General features: G+C 45.1%; 1 protein-coding gene across 28 annotated transcripts in view; it reads right to left on the reverse strand.

Annotated features, from left to right (window-relative positions):
• The window catches only part of MAGI1 (membrane associated guanylate kinase, WW and PDZ domain containing 1), a 342,718-nt gene that overhangs the window by 281,308 nt on the left and 44,735 nt on the right, over positions 1-16,675 (reverse strand). The window contains exon 1 of one of the 28 annotated variants that reach the window (XM_066195798.1): positions 15,286-15,508. The exons of the other annotated variants lie outside the window; for them this stretch is intronic. Coding sequence (XP_066051895.1) covers positions 15,286-15,394 — 109 coding nt within the window. The 5' untranslated portion in view covers positions 15,395-15,508. Of the gene's footprint in view, positions 1-15,285; positions 15,509-16,675 lie in introns of those variants that run through there. 28 annotated transcript variants of the gene reach the window in all.

A 16,675-nucleotide genomic window follows, 5' to 3' on the forward strand; every position in this document is an offset into this window, starting at 1 on the left:
TGGAGGGGTTTTTTTGCCAACAGTGGAGGAGTACACTTCTCACTGTGAAATCCCTTCTGCAGTGACATCCTGGTCTCTGAGCACCTGATCTTCCCTCTCTCCAGCTAAGCCCAGGCTCACTTTGGTGAGCATGCACAGAGGCAGCAACCCCGAGTGCTCATTAAATCACCCCACTAATTCACGAGGTGACACCATGCTGGGACCAGGACAATGCCTCAATACAGCACCGCCGTCACTCAGAGAAATTAAAGACATTTTACACACCCAGATCTAATCTCTTATCAGTGTTTATAGGTAACACATTCACATGTATTTACAGCCTCGAGGGATCCCAAGATGATCTATTCCCATATCCCCACGTAACAGAGGCCACATCATATCAATCAATTCCTCCCTGGTTTCTGTTTTAACTGGAGCATTTCCCTATACATCAATCCTCGACTTAATGCCTTCCATGGCACCCACTGGGTCACATTTGATAAATTGCTTCAGTGGTTAATTATCCACTCTGGTAAAAAAAAAAAAAAAGAGCATTCGATTTCCTGACAACATATTACTTGGAAAATTACAACAGAGCTTTAATAAAAAAGCCTTTTTTAATCTGTAGCAATTTAAGAGCGGACTAATAAGAACTAATCTCCCAATTGCTTGAACAAAAAGAACACAAAAGAAGGTACTACGGTATAGAAAGGATGAGTAAGAGATGTTTAAAGAGACTTTCCATAATAACAGACAGTGACATGTCCCAGATCACTCACCCAGCTGTACCAGTTGGCAGTGAAAGCCTGTCTTAATATACAGCATTAAAATCACCTTTGTTCAGCAAACAGTTAACAAAGATGCTAAATCCCTGGACAACGAACTCTGGGCATGAGAACTAAGACCCCTGTGATGCTCTTGGCCTTTTAAAAAACAGCCTCCTGGTCAGGAGAACAAGATCATATTTCATATGAAAAACTTGTCCTTTGCATAAGGCCCTCTCCAAAGACCATAAACAGCTCCACTTTGCCATCAACTGCCCAGGTCCATCCTGCCCTGGTGGAGATGAACTTTGCCAACTGTACTGCCTAATGATGAATATCAAGTTTAATTAATAAGGCAACATTCAACATGGCAAATGCAACTGAAGAATCTCTCTTCTTTAGCTTTTAAAAGCATGACAGTCAGCAAAGAGTTACAACCTTTTTTTTGCATATGTCAAATATTTGAAGACATAAAGCAAGCTATGCATGTATAAGCTTCTTCTGACACATTTAAAGCCTACATCATACTTAACCTTGGCATATAAAAGTGATTTGGCCTGAACCAGCATTTTTAAGGCTTTCAGAATCCAACTCTGTAGTGCACTGGCCAGGTAATTTAGAAAAAAAGGAGATGAGGATAAAATGAAAGGGAGGGCAAAGAGTCTTTACTAAATTAACCAGTTCTCTGCTGAAGTCTCTGCACTCTGTGGATGTGCCACAGCCTCACAGAATAAGAGGAGTTAAGGGGAGGAGTGTGTTTCAGGGATGAAAGAACTAAAGAGCAGCAGTAGCTGAAACTAAGGGACTCCGCTTTACTTCACCATCTTCTCCCATTTATAGTCTAACATACTGACAAGTAATGTATTTGAATGTATTACCTGACACTGGTTTTGTGAGACAGTCTTGCAAAGCCTGCTCCACCTGACTGAGGAGCACCCTGGCTTTCAGCATCATTCCCCACTAATGCCACACTGGCAATTACATAACACTGGGGCAAAGGTAGGCTGTGTTCCCCAAAATGGACAGACAAACTTCTCCCCTCCACTCTGGACAGCAACCAGAACCACTGGTAAGAGCAGAGAGTTCTACTCAGAGCTGCCTTTCCTACCCATTTTCACAGTATTTGACAAAATGGGTAATTAATCTCTCTTTGGGAGAAGAGAATAAAAAGCAGTAATTTTTTTTAAATGTGTGATTTATACATAGTGAAAACCATAATGAAGAATGAGGTTTTACTGTCAAGAGTGGCTCAGAGTTTTCCTATACTTTAAAAGAGATATGAGTATTCTGTTAGTTATTACAAGTCCATCTAAAAATCAAGCTGCCTTTCTACAAAACCTTTTGTCTTCAAAACTTGGTATTAATTTTCAAACCCTAAGAAAGAATCCAGACATGATAAATTCATCTCTCAACCCAGAATCCCTCTGATTATTATCAAAAGGATTGCTTAACACAAAGCCTTTGCAATTGTAAAGTGCCAAGTGTGTAATTAATATGCTGATACCAAAACCTGAGTAATATGGTTGGTGAGCTTCCCAGACCTTCTGCCAACTTACTCAGGCTGAGAAATTAAAAAAAAAAAAAAAAAAAAAAAAGCACTACACAGCCTTAAGCTGTCAACAAATTTTAGTTTTTAAACCAAGCCAAACACACAGGCAGCTGTGCCTGATTCAGGTTTACTGGCAGCCAATTAACGTTTTTCTAATTCCAGAAAGAATGATCACCTCCCCAACTGCTGTTGGGTTTACCAGGCTGGAAACCTTCCCCCAGTGCTTTAAAGCAGGCTTCCCTCCCTGGCTCTGGGCAGAGATGCTGCAACAGGTGAGGAGAAGGATGCAGAGGAGCTCAACCAGAACTTCCAAGCATCCATTGGAAAGGTGGAATGTACTGATCACATGCACAGCAGGGTGGAGGAGGCCAGAAACCCCAAGCTCGCTCATGTGCTGGTCAGAAATTAGTTTGCAGTGAGCAAGCAAGGTAAAAGGTTAATGAAATACAATCTGAGGAAATGAAACAAGGACACTGATGACTTGCCACAAGGTCCCGGCACTGACTGTGCTGGCTGGAGCCCTTTGCCCACAGAAAAGGGATGTTACTGGAGTTAGGAAATAGGAGTGGCATAAAGCTGTTTCTGCTTGTCCTGGGGGGGGTGAACATGTCCTTGCAGGCACCACCACCTCATTCCCAGCTGGGAACAGAGTCCCCACTCTGCTCCATCCAGCAAGGAGGGAAACAGATATGGAAATTGGGCAATAAAAGCTTACATAACATAAGGTCACACACTGAGTACTGATTTGGGTTTTACTTGGAGGGAGCAGCAAAGTCACTAGAGCAGTGACAGCAGACACCTTGGTGAGAGGGCATCACAAGCCCTGTGGGGCTGCATCCCCCCACAAACCTCAAACACAGTCCTGCAAACCTTACTCCAAGGTCTCAACTTCAGAACAGACTTCTCACAACAAGAAAACAAATCTAAACCAATGGGATAATCCACATGAGCACCTGTGGTGTCCCATGCACAGGAATCTTTACAGTCAGATCTATCACTATGCTTTGCTTTCTGGCAGGCATTGTTCAGGCCTGAAGTCAAAATTAGCAGTGTAAGGACAAGGTGCATGTTCTTGGTTTGGAGTTTTATTTTGCTTCTTTTAAAGGGCAACTAATTTTTCTCATGCATAAACTTCCCACACCACATTTATGCCACCGCCATGGATTTTTGTAAGGGAACAGTATTTACAAAAAAGAGACCACTGTCCTCTGAGCTTCAGATAGAACAATTACAACTGTGAAATTATTTTTTCTAATCCAGTGACTTCACTGAATGCAAATTCCAGATCAAAACCCAATTTTTTTTCTACTAGTACCTAATCAGGGTATCCTAGAATATATAAAAGAAGTAATAGAAAATTAAAAGAAGTTGAAAAAGGGGAAAAAAACCCGACCAACCAACAACACACAAACCAACAAAACACAAAATAATCTGCGCTGGAGAATTTCACTGTTTTACTAATTTACTCACAAAGTGTGAGAAACACATAGATAATCAAGGAATTTCCCACTGTAGTGTGAGAGCCATTTAAGGACATAAATTCAAGAATATCTATCCACAAGCTGCTGTCAGACCAGTCACATGTGGTGGGTGGAAAAACGATCTGATATTTGGAATCACTTTTACAACCAGTGTGTTAAGGCAACAGCCTTAGGAAAATATGACTGCAATGCAAGACTAAACCAAACCAAACGCCTCACATAATTCACAGCTACGACTCTGCCAGCACTTCACCAGGTGAATGAAATTAGCAACCTGACAATTAGCAAGAAGAATAAATTCCCATAAAAAGCAAGCAGAAAGGAATTTTCAAGTGCATCAATACAAATTTTTGGCTTCAGACACTTGCTGTTGTTTACCAGTGCAATATGTTGACCCATTTCTCTATGGGATATAAAATTCAACTTGGTATGCAAACAAATCACTGAAAGTCTTAGCAGATTAGTAAACGTCAGATCAAACTAAACCTTCTCCTAGACTATGAAGGGGCTGTACAAATTTATCAGAGTCTCACAGATTCTTTGCTCTCTTGACATGAATAGGTCAGAACAGCCCAGAGACAAAAGGCAGCCAGATCAGAGGACTGAAAATGCACACTTTTGGAGGGCCACTTATTGCCAGGCTTTGTTTTATCATTAAACTCATTCACAGAGAAACAGTTTGGGAGGTGGAAAATGCCTCAGGAGATAGGAAGCAGCAAGAGACAGCAGCTTTCTCTTCTCAAAGGCTCTCTCTGGAAGACAGGAGCTGGGCAGCCCACCTTCCAGGCTTGAAGGTTTCAAGCTGTGGGCATGTAAAACATAGTGGGGAGGTTTGTAATCTCTGTTTTCTGCAAGTGATCTGAGAGTGTTATACAGTAGGGACACATCCCTCAAGCTTTGCTGTTGGAAGATTCTGCAGAGGGAATGTAAAGCCTCTGGGCTCCAGCAGCCTTACTTAAAGACAGAAAAGGAGAAAAGAAAAGAAAAAAGAAAAAAGAAAAGAAAAGAAAAGAAAAGAAAAGAAAAGAAAAGAAAAGAAAAGAAAAGAAAAGAAAAGAAAAGAAAAGAAAAGAAAAGAAAAGAAAAGAAAAGAAAAGAAAAGAAAAGAAAAGAAAAGAAAAGAAAAGAGAAAATTCTGCCTTAAAAAGCACCTAATTAGGATGGATGATGAGACAACCCAAAGTTTGCCCTGAATTGTGCTGGCTCTCCCACCGACAGACAAGCACAGGAACTCAGGAGAGCTGCCAGCAATGCTGCAGCAGGGAACAGCAGAGTATCCAGGGATCCTCACAGGGAAACCAGCCCATGCCCTCCTCAGGTGTTTTTGTCACCAACACGTTTTGTCACCAGTGGCAAAGCTGCTGCTGCTGGAGAGATCACTGAGCACACCAGCAAGTGAGAGCAGTCAGTATTTCCAGGCTGGGGTAACACTTACCAAGCTGAGCAACACACAGAGTTGTAAGATTTGGAATGATAAAAATACGTTAACTCTTTCTGCCTGATGAAGAAAAACAACTCTCCTGCCACATTCCTGCCCAGGCAAGGGGCCGGCAGCACTAACACAGCTCAGCACCCAGACCTCTCCCCAGCCCCTTCCATCCTGCCTGTCCAGCTGCAGCTCAAGCGCCTACAGCACTTCCCAGCATCTGCGAGAGTTCCAGAAGCATTTACAGCCCTTCCTCAGCATGTGGCACCTGTTGGGGATGTCCCCTCCTCTCCCCAGAGATGGGTCCCTTGCTGGCCAGCCCCCGGTGGCTCCAGGTTCCAGGGAAGCTGTCCCAACCAGCTCATCCCACGGGCGTTCTCTGCCCCCCCGCAGCCGCAGTCAGGGCTGTGAACGCCGACCCTGCCCTTCCCCATCGGTCACCTGCGAATCACCTGCATTGCCCAACGAGATGATTGGGGGTGGGGACTGACATTTATCACCAGCCCTTCAAAGCCCAGAACAAAATCTCCCCTTGCGCCCCCAGCACGGCCCCGTGAGGACCCCCAGGACACGCAGGTGCAAGGCAGTAACAGAGAACAAGTTACGGCTGAGTTCTGTCAGGGTTTTGAGCCTGTGCTTGGCTCTGGGAACTGCAAGTTTTCCCAATTTCATGAGCCTTACAGCCCATAGACAGGCTGGTCCCTGCACCAAGCAACAGGAGGCTTTGAATTTAAGGAATTCACTGAAGTCACAACCAGAGCAATCCTTGCCGGGATGATCTGAGCCATGAGAGCCCTCCAGATACAGACTTCCTCCATTTACATCACATTGTATCACAAGTTAAGGACTCCCAATTATATGAAGTGCTTTTTAAAATCATGGAACAATTAGTTCCAAAAAAACAAGGAAGTATCAGCAACTTGATTTCTCATTAAGAAGATAAAATAATAAACAAGAAACTAGTTACTTGCTACAGATTCCAGAGCACACACTGTTTACAGAAACAATTGTGTTTCTGTTCAGCAGGATCATCTTGTGCTCTTTATTTAAGGAACACAATGGTAAAGAGCACAGAACCATTACAGCACGGAAAGCAACCATGCTTGGAGGGTTGCTTTGCCTTTTCAAAGGGAAATCAGGAGCACAATAATGTTTTATTGTTATTCTTTCAGAATACACAAGTGAACAATATATTGCATAAAAACAATTCCTTGTAAACAACTTGAACCGTAAAAGCAAACAATACCTCAAGTAATAAAAGGAGTTTATATCCTGAAAGATCAATTATTATTTTGGCTTGTTGATATGAAACAGAATAAACTATTTATTAGAGCTCAAATCATTTAGGAACTATAACCACAACGATCTATAAGAAAAGATCATGGCAAGGAACCAGAACTGTAACATAAATATTTAGGCTTTCAAAGCAGCAAAGAACACACACAAGTTCTTAGCAACACTAGGACAGGATCAGAGCACTGCCCTTTCTGGCAGCCACCTAACAACAGCCAGGGCAAGAATTTTACTATATTCAAAGAAGCAAGAAATTGAGGAGTAATTTTTTTTTCTTAAAGGACAAAAAAAATATCCAACAGGTTTTTTTGATAAAACTTGCAGCTTGTAAAACCTAGTTTCCAAAAATATAAGCTGAGGCCAAAGCTGACAATGGCACTGAGCGTGCAGACACGGGCCAAGCTGTGCCCTGACAGCCAACAGAGCAGGAATTTCATCAGAGAGAAACCCAATCTCAATCAGTAATTGAGAGCCAGCTCTCAATATGGCTCCAAAGGATGGGGAGAAGTTCCAAACAAAGAGCTGCAGCAGCCACCTGGGGGATGCACCTTTGGAAACTCTTTCCAGACTCACTCACTCTTACTCAAGCCTTTTCCTTGCATCCTAGGGAAAAGACAAAACCTGCCCAGGGTTCAGTTACACCGTGCAAGCTCAGCATTCCTTACCTCTTGCCTTCTCTCGCTCCCTCTCTCTGTTTTGGGATCCCCAGACAGAGACAGATGAGCTGCTGGCAGAGGGTGTGGCTGCAGGGGCTCCTCTGCCTCATACCTGGGACACTGAGCATGCTCCCACCTCCTCCCTGGCCAGGTTTCAGGGGGGAACAAAGCTTCCCTGAAAGTAGATTAGGGATGTCCCAGCAGTGGATGGATGAGCTTTATCTAGGATCCGTTTCAAAGCATCTCAACTCAAAAGGGGATAAAGCAATGAGCAAAGCACACACAGCCTTAGCTTCTTTTAGCAACTAACTCTGAATCAACCCCTGTGAACAAAAAGACCTTTGGAGCAGAACTCAGGAGATCTGGGTCCCATTTCAGGTGCTGACAAAACACACCTGCATGTTTGGTTGTGCCTCAGCTTCACGTCTATAAGGAGCAGCTGTGAGGACCTCCTTTTGCTTGCCTACCCTGTAGCCCATTCGGATATTGTACAGCCTTTTACAAGGCATTTTTACAATACCTAAGACAACAGGACCTTGACCTCTATTAGAGCTGCTAAATAGTATCACGTTGCTTGCATCACTGTAAACCCAGAACTCAGGCAAACAAGGAACAACTCCTCAATGACTGCCAAAAAAAGTCTCCTCTAGTATCCAAACAGTGCCAGCGATAGAACCAAAGCTGCTGGAGTTGAGATGTGAAACCTTACAGATCAGAAAGGAAAACGGGCAGAAGGATGAAAAAGGCAGGCTGCTTCCCCACAGCTGGAAGTGCACATTTGATTTCAGGAACTACTGCTTCCCTGGAGCTGAAAGTTGCCAGAAATCTTGCATCAGAATCTGATCCAGTTTCCATACAGCCTCCTTATGTCATCCTCACTCCAGCACTAAATCCCACAGTTGGCTGAACAGGCGCTGCTCTCCCAGCTGGAGGGATCACTGTGCCCATTGCACGGCAAGATCCCCACAGACACGTCCATGTTATACCTCAGGTGAAAATCCTAAACCAGCCAACTTTTCACAAATGTACTATCCATGCAAGACTCAGGTGCCAAACTGGCCAGACGGCTGGGATGGGGACCAAGGCTCCCCTGAGAGCCTGTGCAGTGCCTGACATCCCCCCAGCCAGCTGGGGCTGAGCTGGCATGCTGATGTGCACGTCCAGTCACACAAATGCCCATTTTTAGCATATCTGCTTTGTAAATTATGTCTTTTCCCCAAGTCTTCCCAACCTGTAAATATTTTAATTGAGCTGGGTCTTGGGGGGAGTAGAAACAGCTCAGCCACATTGAAAATAGAGAACTCAAGTCCAGCAATCCCAGGTCACTGGAGACAGAAAATGAGGAAGCTCCAATAACCCCGAATAGCAAAGGTGCACAGCACACCTCCACTTGTACCTTTGACATCAACAGCTTGCCAAGAGCAAAATCCATGTTTCCCTAAAGAAGCTACTTGCACTTCTTCAGGATTTCTGCCTTTTAAAGTCAAAAAGCACAGTGAACAAAGTTTTATCAAGTGCAGCAGAAAATAAACTTCAAAATATGTAGGCACTTGCAGCGGGAGCTTTCAAACAGCCAGGCTGCTCAGCACACCAGACTGCTGCAACCTCCCTGGTCCCAACACACTCAGTTCTGAGCAAATACAGCGCTGAACTTGTCCTTAACGACTTCAATGCTGCCAACACTGATGATTTTCACACGGATCTGATGGCTTTCCTAAAAAACCTCAGCTCCTGGAGTCATGCGATAAAGAAGAAACATGCACTTTTATTAAGGAAAAGACTTTTAGATCATCTTTTTGCTCAGGAAACAAGAAAAATGAGCCTTTACACTACAAAACTGGAAAAATCCTAGAGCAAAGAACCCGTCAACAGTTACTGTTGCTTTAAATCTCAGGGGGAGTGGGCACTAAGTAAGGCTAAATGCCTTTTTTTTATTTTTTTGAGCTTATCTCACAAATTACATTAACATCTAAGTTGTTTGCTTGGGTTTTTTCCCCCCAGAAATTTATGCTGTGAGTTAATTCTGAGCAGTGAATAAATTCAAGGAAATTATGTGCTTTCTACCACTCCTTCAACGATGTGAAGCAAGGTGACATGAAGAGAACAAACTCCCAATTATACCTTTAGTTCCTCCTGTCACTACAGAGTGCTCTATCTTTCAAATAATAAAATTAAAAATTAAATATAACCCGGAGAGCTCTAAAGGCACAGACAAAAGGCTCCATGTTCCACTGTAAGATCTTCTCCCCGAAACCCTCCAGATCCCCCAATTTTTGAGATGAAACTGTCACTGAAAACCAATGCAGCACAGCCTGGTTGCACCGGCCAACTCTGAGCCACTCCAGGAAGAGATGCTCTAATAAAATTAAGGAATGCTAATAAAAAATAAATCCCTGTGCCCCTCCACCAGATTTTCCACCACACCTCTAGCAGGTCCCTCAAGACAGAAACCTCAGATGTGCTCTGATGGACATGGGTCATTCCCATGGCTCCACAGAGGGTCACAGAGGGTCTCTTGTCCTCATCCAGGATGGCTTTGGTGTGGGGAAAGGGAGATGTGGCATGGCAGCACTGCCAGGAACGAGTCCCACCACAGGGGAGCCCCAGGCCGGCCCACACCAGGGCTGGTCTGAGTCTGTGGGTTTTAAGAGGTTTTTTGGAAGTCAGAGGGGCCAGTTCTGCCCAAGCTCCCAGGAGGTGCAGCCTGAGTGAAGCCAGTGCCCCTCCCATGGGGCTCTGCTGGACTCAGACCACGGCTGGCACCCATTTGCTGTTCTCCCACCCATTTCCTGGGCTATCACATGGGAGCAGAATCCTTTCCACAGCCCAGGCTGAACTTGCCACCCTCCTACCCTGTTTGACCTGAGACCCCTGAGCCCCAGAGAAACGAGGTCAGCAGCAGCTCCTCCCTCCTCTGTGGCTGATTCACTTGGTGGCTGCGGGCAGGGAAGGACAGAAGCTCCTCCACCATCTCCTGATCCACATTTGAACCACCTCCAACGCTGCAGGACACTCTGGGAGAGGCGGATTGGAAACCTCCTCCTCCTCCTCCCCTGGGCGACAGCAGCGCCGAGCCGCCCGCTCCCCGCGTTTGCCGCTCCTGCAGCGACAGCCGGGCTCTCCCCGGAGCAGAAGGTGGCTCCGAGCGCTCCGTGTCCCCGTGTCCTGCCAGCACTCGGTGTCCTCACGTCACCTCCTCACCCTGCCTCATTAGGATGTTCCTTCCCGCTGCTCTCAGCCTCCACGAGCACTAATGGGCTCCTTTGCAAATCCGGCGCGCGTTCCGCCGGGCGCAGCGGGCTCGAAACGCTCCCAATTTTCATACGCGCAGGGAAAAGCAAGTTTTATTCTAAGCAGAAGTGGCAGCTTCTAATTTAAGACTATGCCATTTGGCCTCTGGGCACAACAAAAGCCACCTATTGCCCACGTGGATGGTCAGTCAGCTCTAATGCCAGCTCAAGGGGCAATTGCGAATAAAGGTGACCGATTCTCGACTCAGTGACCCTTTGCTCCTAAGCCCTGCTGTGGGGCTCACTCCCCAGCAGCCCAGATTTAATTTTTATATGGGTGAAATTCCACTCACCCCATTAATGCCATCAACCAGTTGCTGGGAGCAAGAATTGCATTAAATTATTTTATCTGCAGCCAGTCTGTCCCTGGGAGCAGGGACGAGGGAGCAGGTGGAGGGGAGTCAGCTAGGGGACAGAATCCCACATCAGATCCCGAGCAGGACTTCTCAGCCGCTTTTTAAAAGTGCCTGCAATTGTCCTTGTCTACGTGCACATGTATTTATATATGCATATACACGTGCAGGTTGAGACCATGCACCTTGCCACTGAAGTGAATAGCAAGTGTCCTGTTTGCATGTCACCAGCCCCACACCCAGTGGTCACAACTGGTGGGGTCCCACAAGCACCGAGGGCACTGCTGCTCTGCTCCCCAGGCAGGGTCGGGTCCTGCTGCATCCCACATTGCCCCGTTTCCTGGCTGAAATGCATGAGGTCAAAGCCTCACCCTTCCAGGCACAGTTTCACTCCATCAAGAAACATCCCCACCACACAGACCCGGAGCATGATGAACGCAGCTTGATCTGGTTAATGTTTCAACCTGCTGAATTGCTAGAATATGTTTAGCTGTTATACACAGACACAGATCCATAATCCCACCCTCAGCAGCTGTTACATTTGCTGTGGCACTTACAACAGATGTTACAGCTCCGTAAAAAGGTAAAACAGTTGACAGTTCCAAAATTGGGGCTGGGAGGGGGTAAAGCAGAGCCCAAGCAACCCCTGCAGCCAGCTGCATCCAGGCCCTGGATGCACCAATGCACATGGTACAGAGCCACATCACAGCCTAGAGCAGTTTAAGGAACTTTCAAGTGTTGCCATAGTGGCATTAAAAAGCTGTCAGCTTCCTGGGAGACAGAGGCTGGAATTCAGTGTTTAAAGGATGATTAAATGTAAGTGACTTAAATTATACATTCCCGTTGCTGGAACTGACACCATTTAAAACACACCATCTATTCCCCATTTCCTCTGACACTGATTACTACCCACTAAGAGATGAGCATTTTCTTCCAAGCAGTGAAGTACCAAACTAGGGATTTATGAATTGGAGATAATTAAAAGGTTTTGCATTACAAATAGAGTAAAACATTTACATTCCATGGGCCACCTGAGAGCACTTAAAGAGTCAAAATGGACATTTTTTTACCTGAAAACCTGCCTGCTCTCTATCAAGGCTGCTAATTGAGGCACGGGAAGCTTGCAGCTGTTTTACAGCAGATTCACAACCAAACATTTGCTGAGCTTCTGGACAACCTGGGAACGGGACTCATCGTTAATTCTCCTACATGGAGCTCTGTGAGCTGAAGCTCCATTAAGCTGACACGAAGAAATTGTCTGTTTCTCCATGATAAATCCACAGAGTGACTTGTGAGCCATTACCATTCAGATTTCACAGGCACGGAGCTGTAGGATTTTCTTGGCTAGCAATGATGGCACTTTACCAGGAGCAAGAAGAAGAAGCACAAGGGATCACCCAAGGTCATGAGGGCATGGAGAGTCTCTTCCCCATCCACCCAGAGCACCCACAGCCCCTCTCAGAGGCCACTGTGGTCAGCCCCTGTTGGTCCAAAGTTATGATCTTGTGCAGGATGCCAACGTCTCCACCCCAGTGACAATGCACGTGCAGGGAATTAACACCTCCACTGTGACAGCAGGTGCTGGAATTGCACATGAGCATCTCAGTAACTTCAAAAAAGGTCTTTTTAACATGATTTCTCCCTCATTCCTGAAATCTGCAAGCCAGAAAACGCAGTATTGATCTCACTGCCTGGTAGAAATATGATAAGAGACTAATTGAGCACAGAGATCTCAGGGAAGGAATCTCCAAGGAATCTTTTGATTTGAACAAGGACCCTTACAAAACGAGAGAAGAAAGCTAAAACAAAGGGAGGGGAAAAAAAAAAAAAAAAGGCTAATCCTGGATCTTCCCTGACAGCTTGCTTTTCCTTGCACTCACAGGAGTGCTGAGCATTGTAAACTCAGAATAGAAGAGGCTCCAGGATACTGGGAGGGGAACTGTGGCTGCAAGCGTGAGACGGGGAGAGGATCGGCAACGCGAACGGCAGCAAACACAAACAGTGACTCACGACACACAGCACATAAACAACGCTGCAAGAGCTTTTGCAATTGTAATTCAAACCAAAATAAACAAGAATGACAGCCCAGTACGAGGAAAGGGAGGATGACAGTGATGGGAGGGGGTGTGGGGACTCCATCACGGTCACATCTGTTGCTCTCATAGCATCCCAAATGAGCAGCTCCAGGAAGAAACAGAGAAGGGAAGATATATGGGACAGCAGCAGCTTCTTGTGATCTACATCCGTGCTTGAAGTTTTCATGACTGCACTGAGAGCAGAATTTATATCCCAAAGCCATGCAATAGCCTACTACACTGCTACTGGTTTTGACCCCTGGCCCCTGAAACCAACTCTAGCAACAGAAATAAAAAGTCCAGCTTGGAGGGTTAATGAGTGAAATAGACCCTGTGTAGTGGGTGGATGGACAGAAGGCAACAGAGGGGGAGAAATCACACCATCAGCAAGAGGCACTGCTTTAACTGCTCTGCAAATCCTCCAGTCAAGAAGATTCACAATTTCTTTTGCTCTTGCTTCATTACCTCCTAGTGAGAAACTCTTCCCCAATCTGCACCTTGAATATTTTTTTCTGGCAAATCAAGGTATTTTTCTCCAGTGGGAACTACGAGCTAATGATCATCCTTTTTACAAAAATCTTTTATGCAACAGAAAATGTGTTGCCTGCACTCAGGCTTCTATTTCCAAATACAGCCCCTTCAGCCTTCCCTCTCCAGCCTCATTTGCCGAGCCTCCCTCCTCAGTGGTTCATCTCCAGACCTGCAGCTGTGACCATTCTCCTCCTGCCCTGCACTGCCCAGCTCCCCTTGGCGCAGAAGGAAGGGATTACCAGCCCTGCCTTATGCACAGAGCTTCTGTAAGGATGACTCAGAGAGAGATTTGAGCCTTTTCCTCAAACCTCAGGACGGTGTTGGTTTGTTTGGGCTGGCCATGAACCATCCAGTACCACCCTGGCTGCTGCACTCGGTCATCCAGCTCCTGCTCCCTCAGAGTCACCTCTGCACCCTTCTCTTCCCTATTCCTCATCACACTGGTGCCCTGCTGGTTCTGCTGTTCACCAAGATGATCCAAATCCTGCTCAAAAGCCTTAGTCACATCAGCAGCCCTTCTCACACATTAATGAGTTACCCCATTGGAGAGGGAAGTTGGATAGATTTACCCATTTGTTTTTAAGTAACCTTTTTTTTTTTTGGATCCCATCCTCCTCTTTGCTGTGAACAAAGTGCTCTGGAACTTTTTTGAGGAACCAGTTTCCATATTCCTTGATCTTTCATTTTCTGGGCCTTTCCTTCTCCTCCCTTTAAAGGTCCAGAGTGGGCTTTGCTTTGCTCTTCCCTCTCCACCGCATCCCTGGGGAACATCGATGGCAATCATCAATGACTGACCAGTGTTCAGAGCTTGCTGAGACCGGGTTTTCCCCATAATTACACCTAGAATAATTTCACCAAATCCAGCTGATGTGAATATTGGATAATATCTTCTCTATTTGACAAAGTCTGTGCATGTCATCACCGTTAGAGTGTTGGGAGGACTGAAGCAGAGGAAGCACAGAGCACGTCCACCTCTTGCAACCCTTCATCTCTGCAGCCTTGTTCTGCCCCTCTATGTCTTCTCTCACACATTCCACCTTTCTTTGCAAAAATTTCACCCAATTTAGAAGCTTTCAAATAAAAAGTTTTTCCACTAGAGGGCACAAAGACAATTTCTCCTAAGTGGAAACTGATGTTAGAAGGATTAATAAAATAATTACTAACATCTCATCAAAGGCGTCTCAAACTTCAGTAAATGAACACTCAATAAACGAAGATGTAGTTCCAGCTCCCCAAGTACTATACCACCATAAAATGTCTCATAGAGACTGAAAACCTAAAAATCCCAAAGTGATGCTACTCTAACAAGATTTCCTATATCACACTAAGCATTTTATCTGGTGATTTCTGTGTTTCCCCACTATTTCTCACTAGGCACAGACCACAACATTAACACAGCAATGGAAACAGAAAACCCATCTTAGTATTTTGTAAGTTGAATTTACCCAAATTTAGCTTCAAATCAATAATGTTTTGGTTTTCTAGCTCAAAAGAAGTTTTATACCAGCACTTCTGTTTGCAGATACTTTTGGGTCATGATAAGTCACTTCCCGACCTGTCTTGGGTAAATTAAAGAGATTTTAGCCTTTGGCACTCTTCTATTCAAACCAGCTTTTTCGGCTTTAGACCTTGTGTTGTAAACTTGCTACAGGTTATATCAGTGCCCATAACACACTTCACCAGCTCCTCAATAAGGAACGGTGTAAAAACACAAACTCCATGGCAAAGCAATCAAGTCAAGCACTCGGTTACACAGACCCAATGAGTGGGATGACAGAGCGATAACTCCAGAGCATTAATTATGATGAGAGCACTGTGGCTCTCAAGGTTCATCAGCCTCCCCAGCCCCACAGCAGCCCCAGGCAGAGCATGCCTTGCTCAGACCCACCTTGCTGGCTCCTGTGATCCCTGCATCCCAGGCTGCCGAGGCGATGGGCGAGTGCCCGGTACCCGCCCCGTGTGCGGGTGTCCACGCGCAGCCCCACGCTCCCCTCCATGGCCAGCTGTCCCCCGAGGTGCTCCCACTGCTCCAGCCCAGGGCAAGGAGGTTTGCTCTCTGCCTGTGGATTCACACTGCCTGGAGCTTTGGCTGGAGCAGAGTCAGCCTGGAGACTTTTGCTAATGGGAGACGAGAGACAATAGCGATGCGCAGGTGCTTCCTCCCATTTAAAGTGTTTACTTGTGCAGCCCAACGCAGTGACGCTATTGTGGATTAGATCTGCATGCTGCCTTACAGAGTTCAAAAGGTAGCACGTAACAAAAGGAACCCTGAAATACTGCTTATTAAATTAAAGGGTTTTTTTTATTTTTCTTTTTAAACTCTGCTTCCTCTGCCAATGCCAAGTAAGAGGGTTTTTCCAAGCATACAATAACAGCGGTTTCAAATGGGAAATGATACATACTGTATCAAAACAAAACACCAATTCTAACACAAAAGCAATGGGTTTATCAGTGTATCTCCACTGCCTAGGCAGCAGACTCCTATGTCATGGCAAAGATAATTTCATCAGCCAGCAGAGAAGGCCGAACTCAAGATCTGTGCATGGTGTGAGAAAAATTAAAAAGACCAAGAGGGAAGGAAGGGTATAGCAAAGCCACAAATGCAAGCTAAGGAAAACATCAGTCCAAAAGAGCAACAAAGACATGTTTGTTTTATGAGATAAAACAAGCAGTTCAGCTATATTCCCCAGTAAATCATTTGGCTTAGAACTGCAACAGGGACAAAAAAAAGAAAAAAAAAAAAAAAAGGGAGCATCTGAATCCAATTTTGTTGTTCTAACTTTACATTACATGAATCAAGATCCTTACTAGAGAACCCAGGCACTCAAATCCATGCTTGGATCTTGAACACAGGAAGTATCAAATGTACTGAATGTCTTACAGTTCCCTCTAGTCAGTGAAGGCCCAAAGATACTCAGCACTTAACAGTAAAATAATAATAAAAGCAAAAATAATAGTAAAAAATATCAAGACTCTTTTTCATGTATCAAAATGAAATCCAGCTTCATAGACAATCATTTATGAACATCTCAGTCCTCCCAAAGGCACCAGCTCTACTGTTTGAGAAATTTCAAGTAAAGTATCGTATTTAAGATTCTGAAACCAGAGTCTGGACCTGATTTTCACACAAAACTACACCTCAAAATGCCAGACACACTGAAAACAATGCCACACGTTCTCATTCAACCCCATTCTTTTAATGTCAAAATAAACACAACTGAATCCTTTTGTCTGAGGGCCTTATTGAATCCTCTCCTCATGGTTGCAGCTATTTCAGA

Source organism: Chamaea fasciata, unplaced genomic scaffold (assembly GCF_029207755.1).
Source record: "Chamaea fasciata isolate MVZ Bird 193981 ecotype frontalis unplaced genomic scaffold, bChaFas1.0.hap1 SCAF_13, whole genome shotgun sequence".
Taxonomy (NCBI): Eukaryota; Metazoa; Chordata; class Aves; order Passeriformes; family Sylviidae; genus Chamaea; species Chamaea fasciata.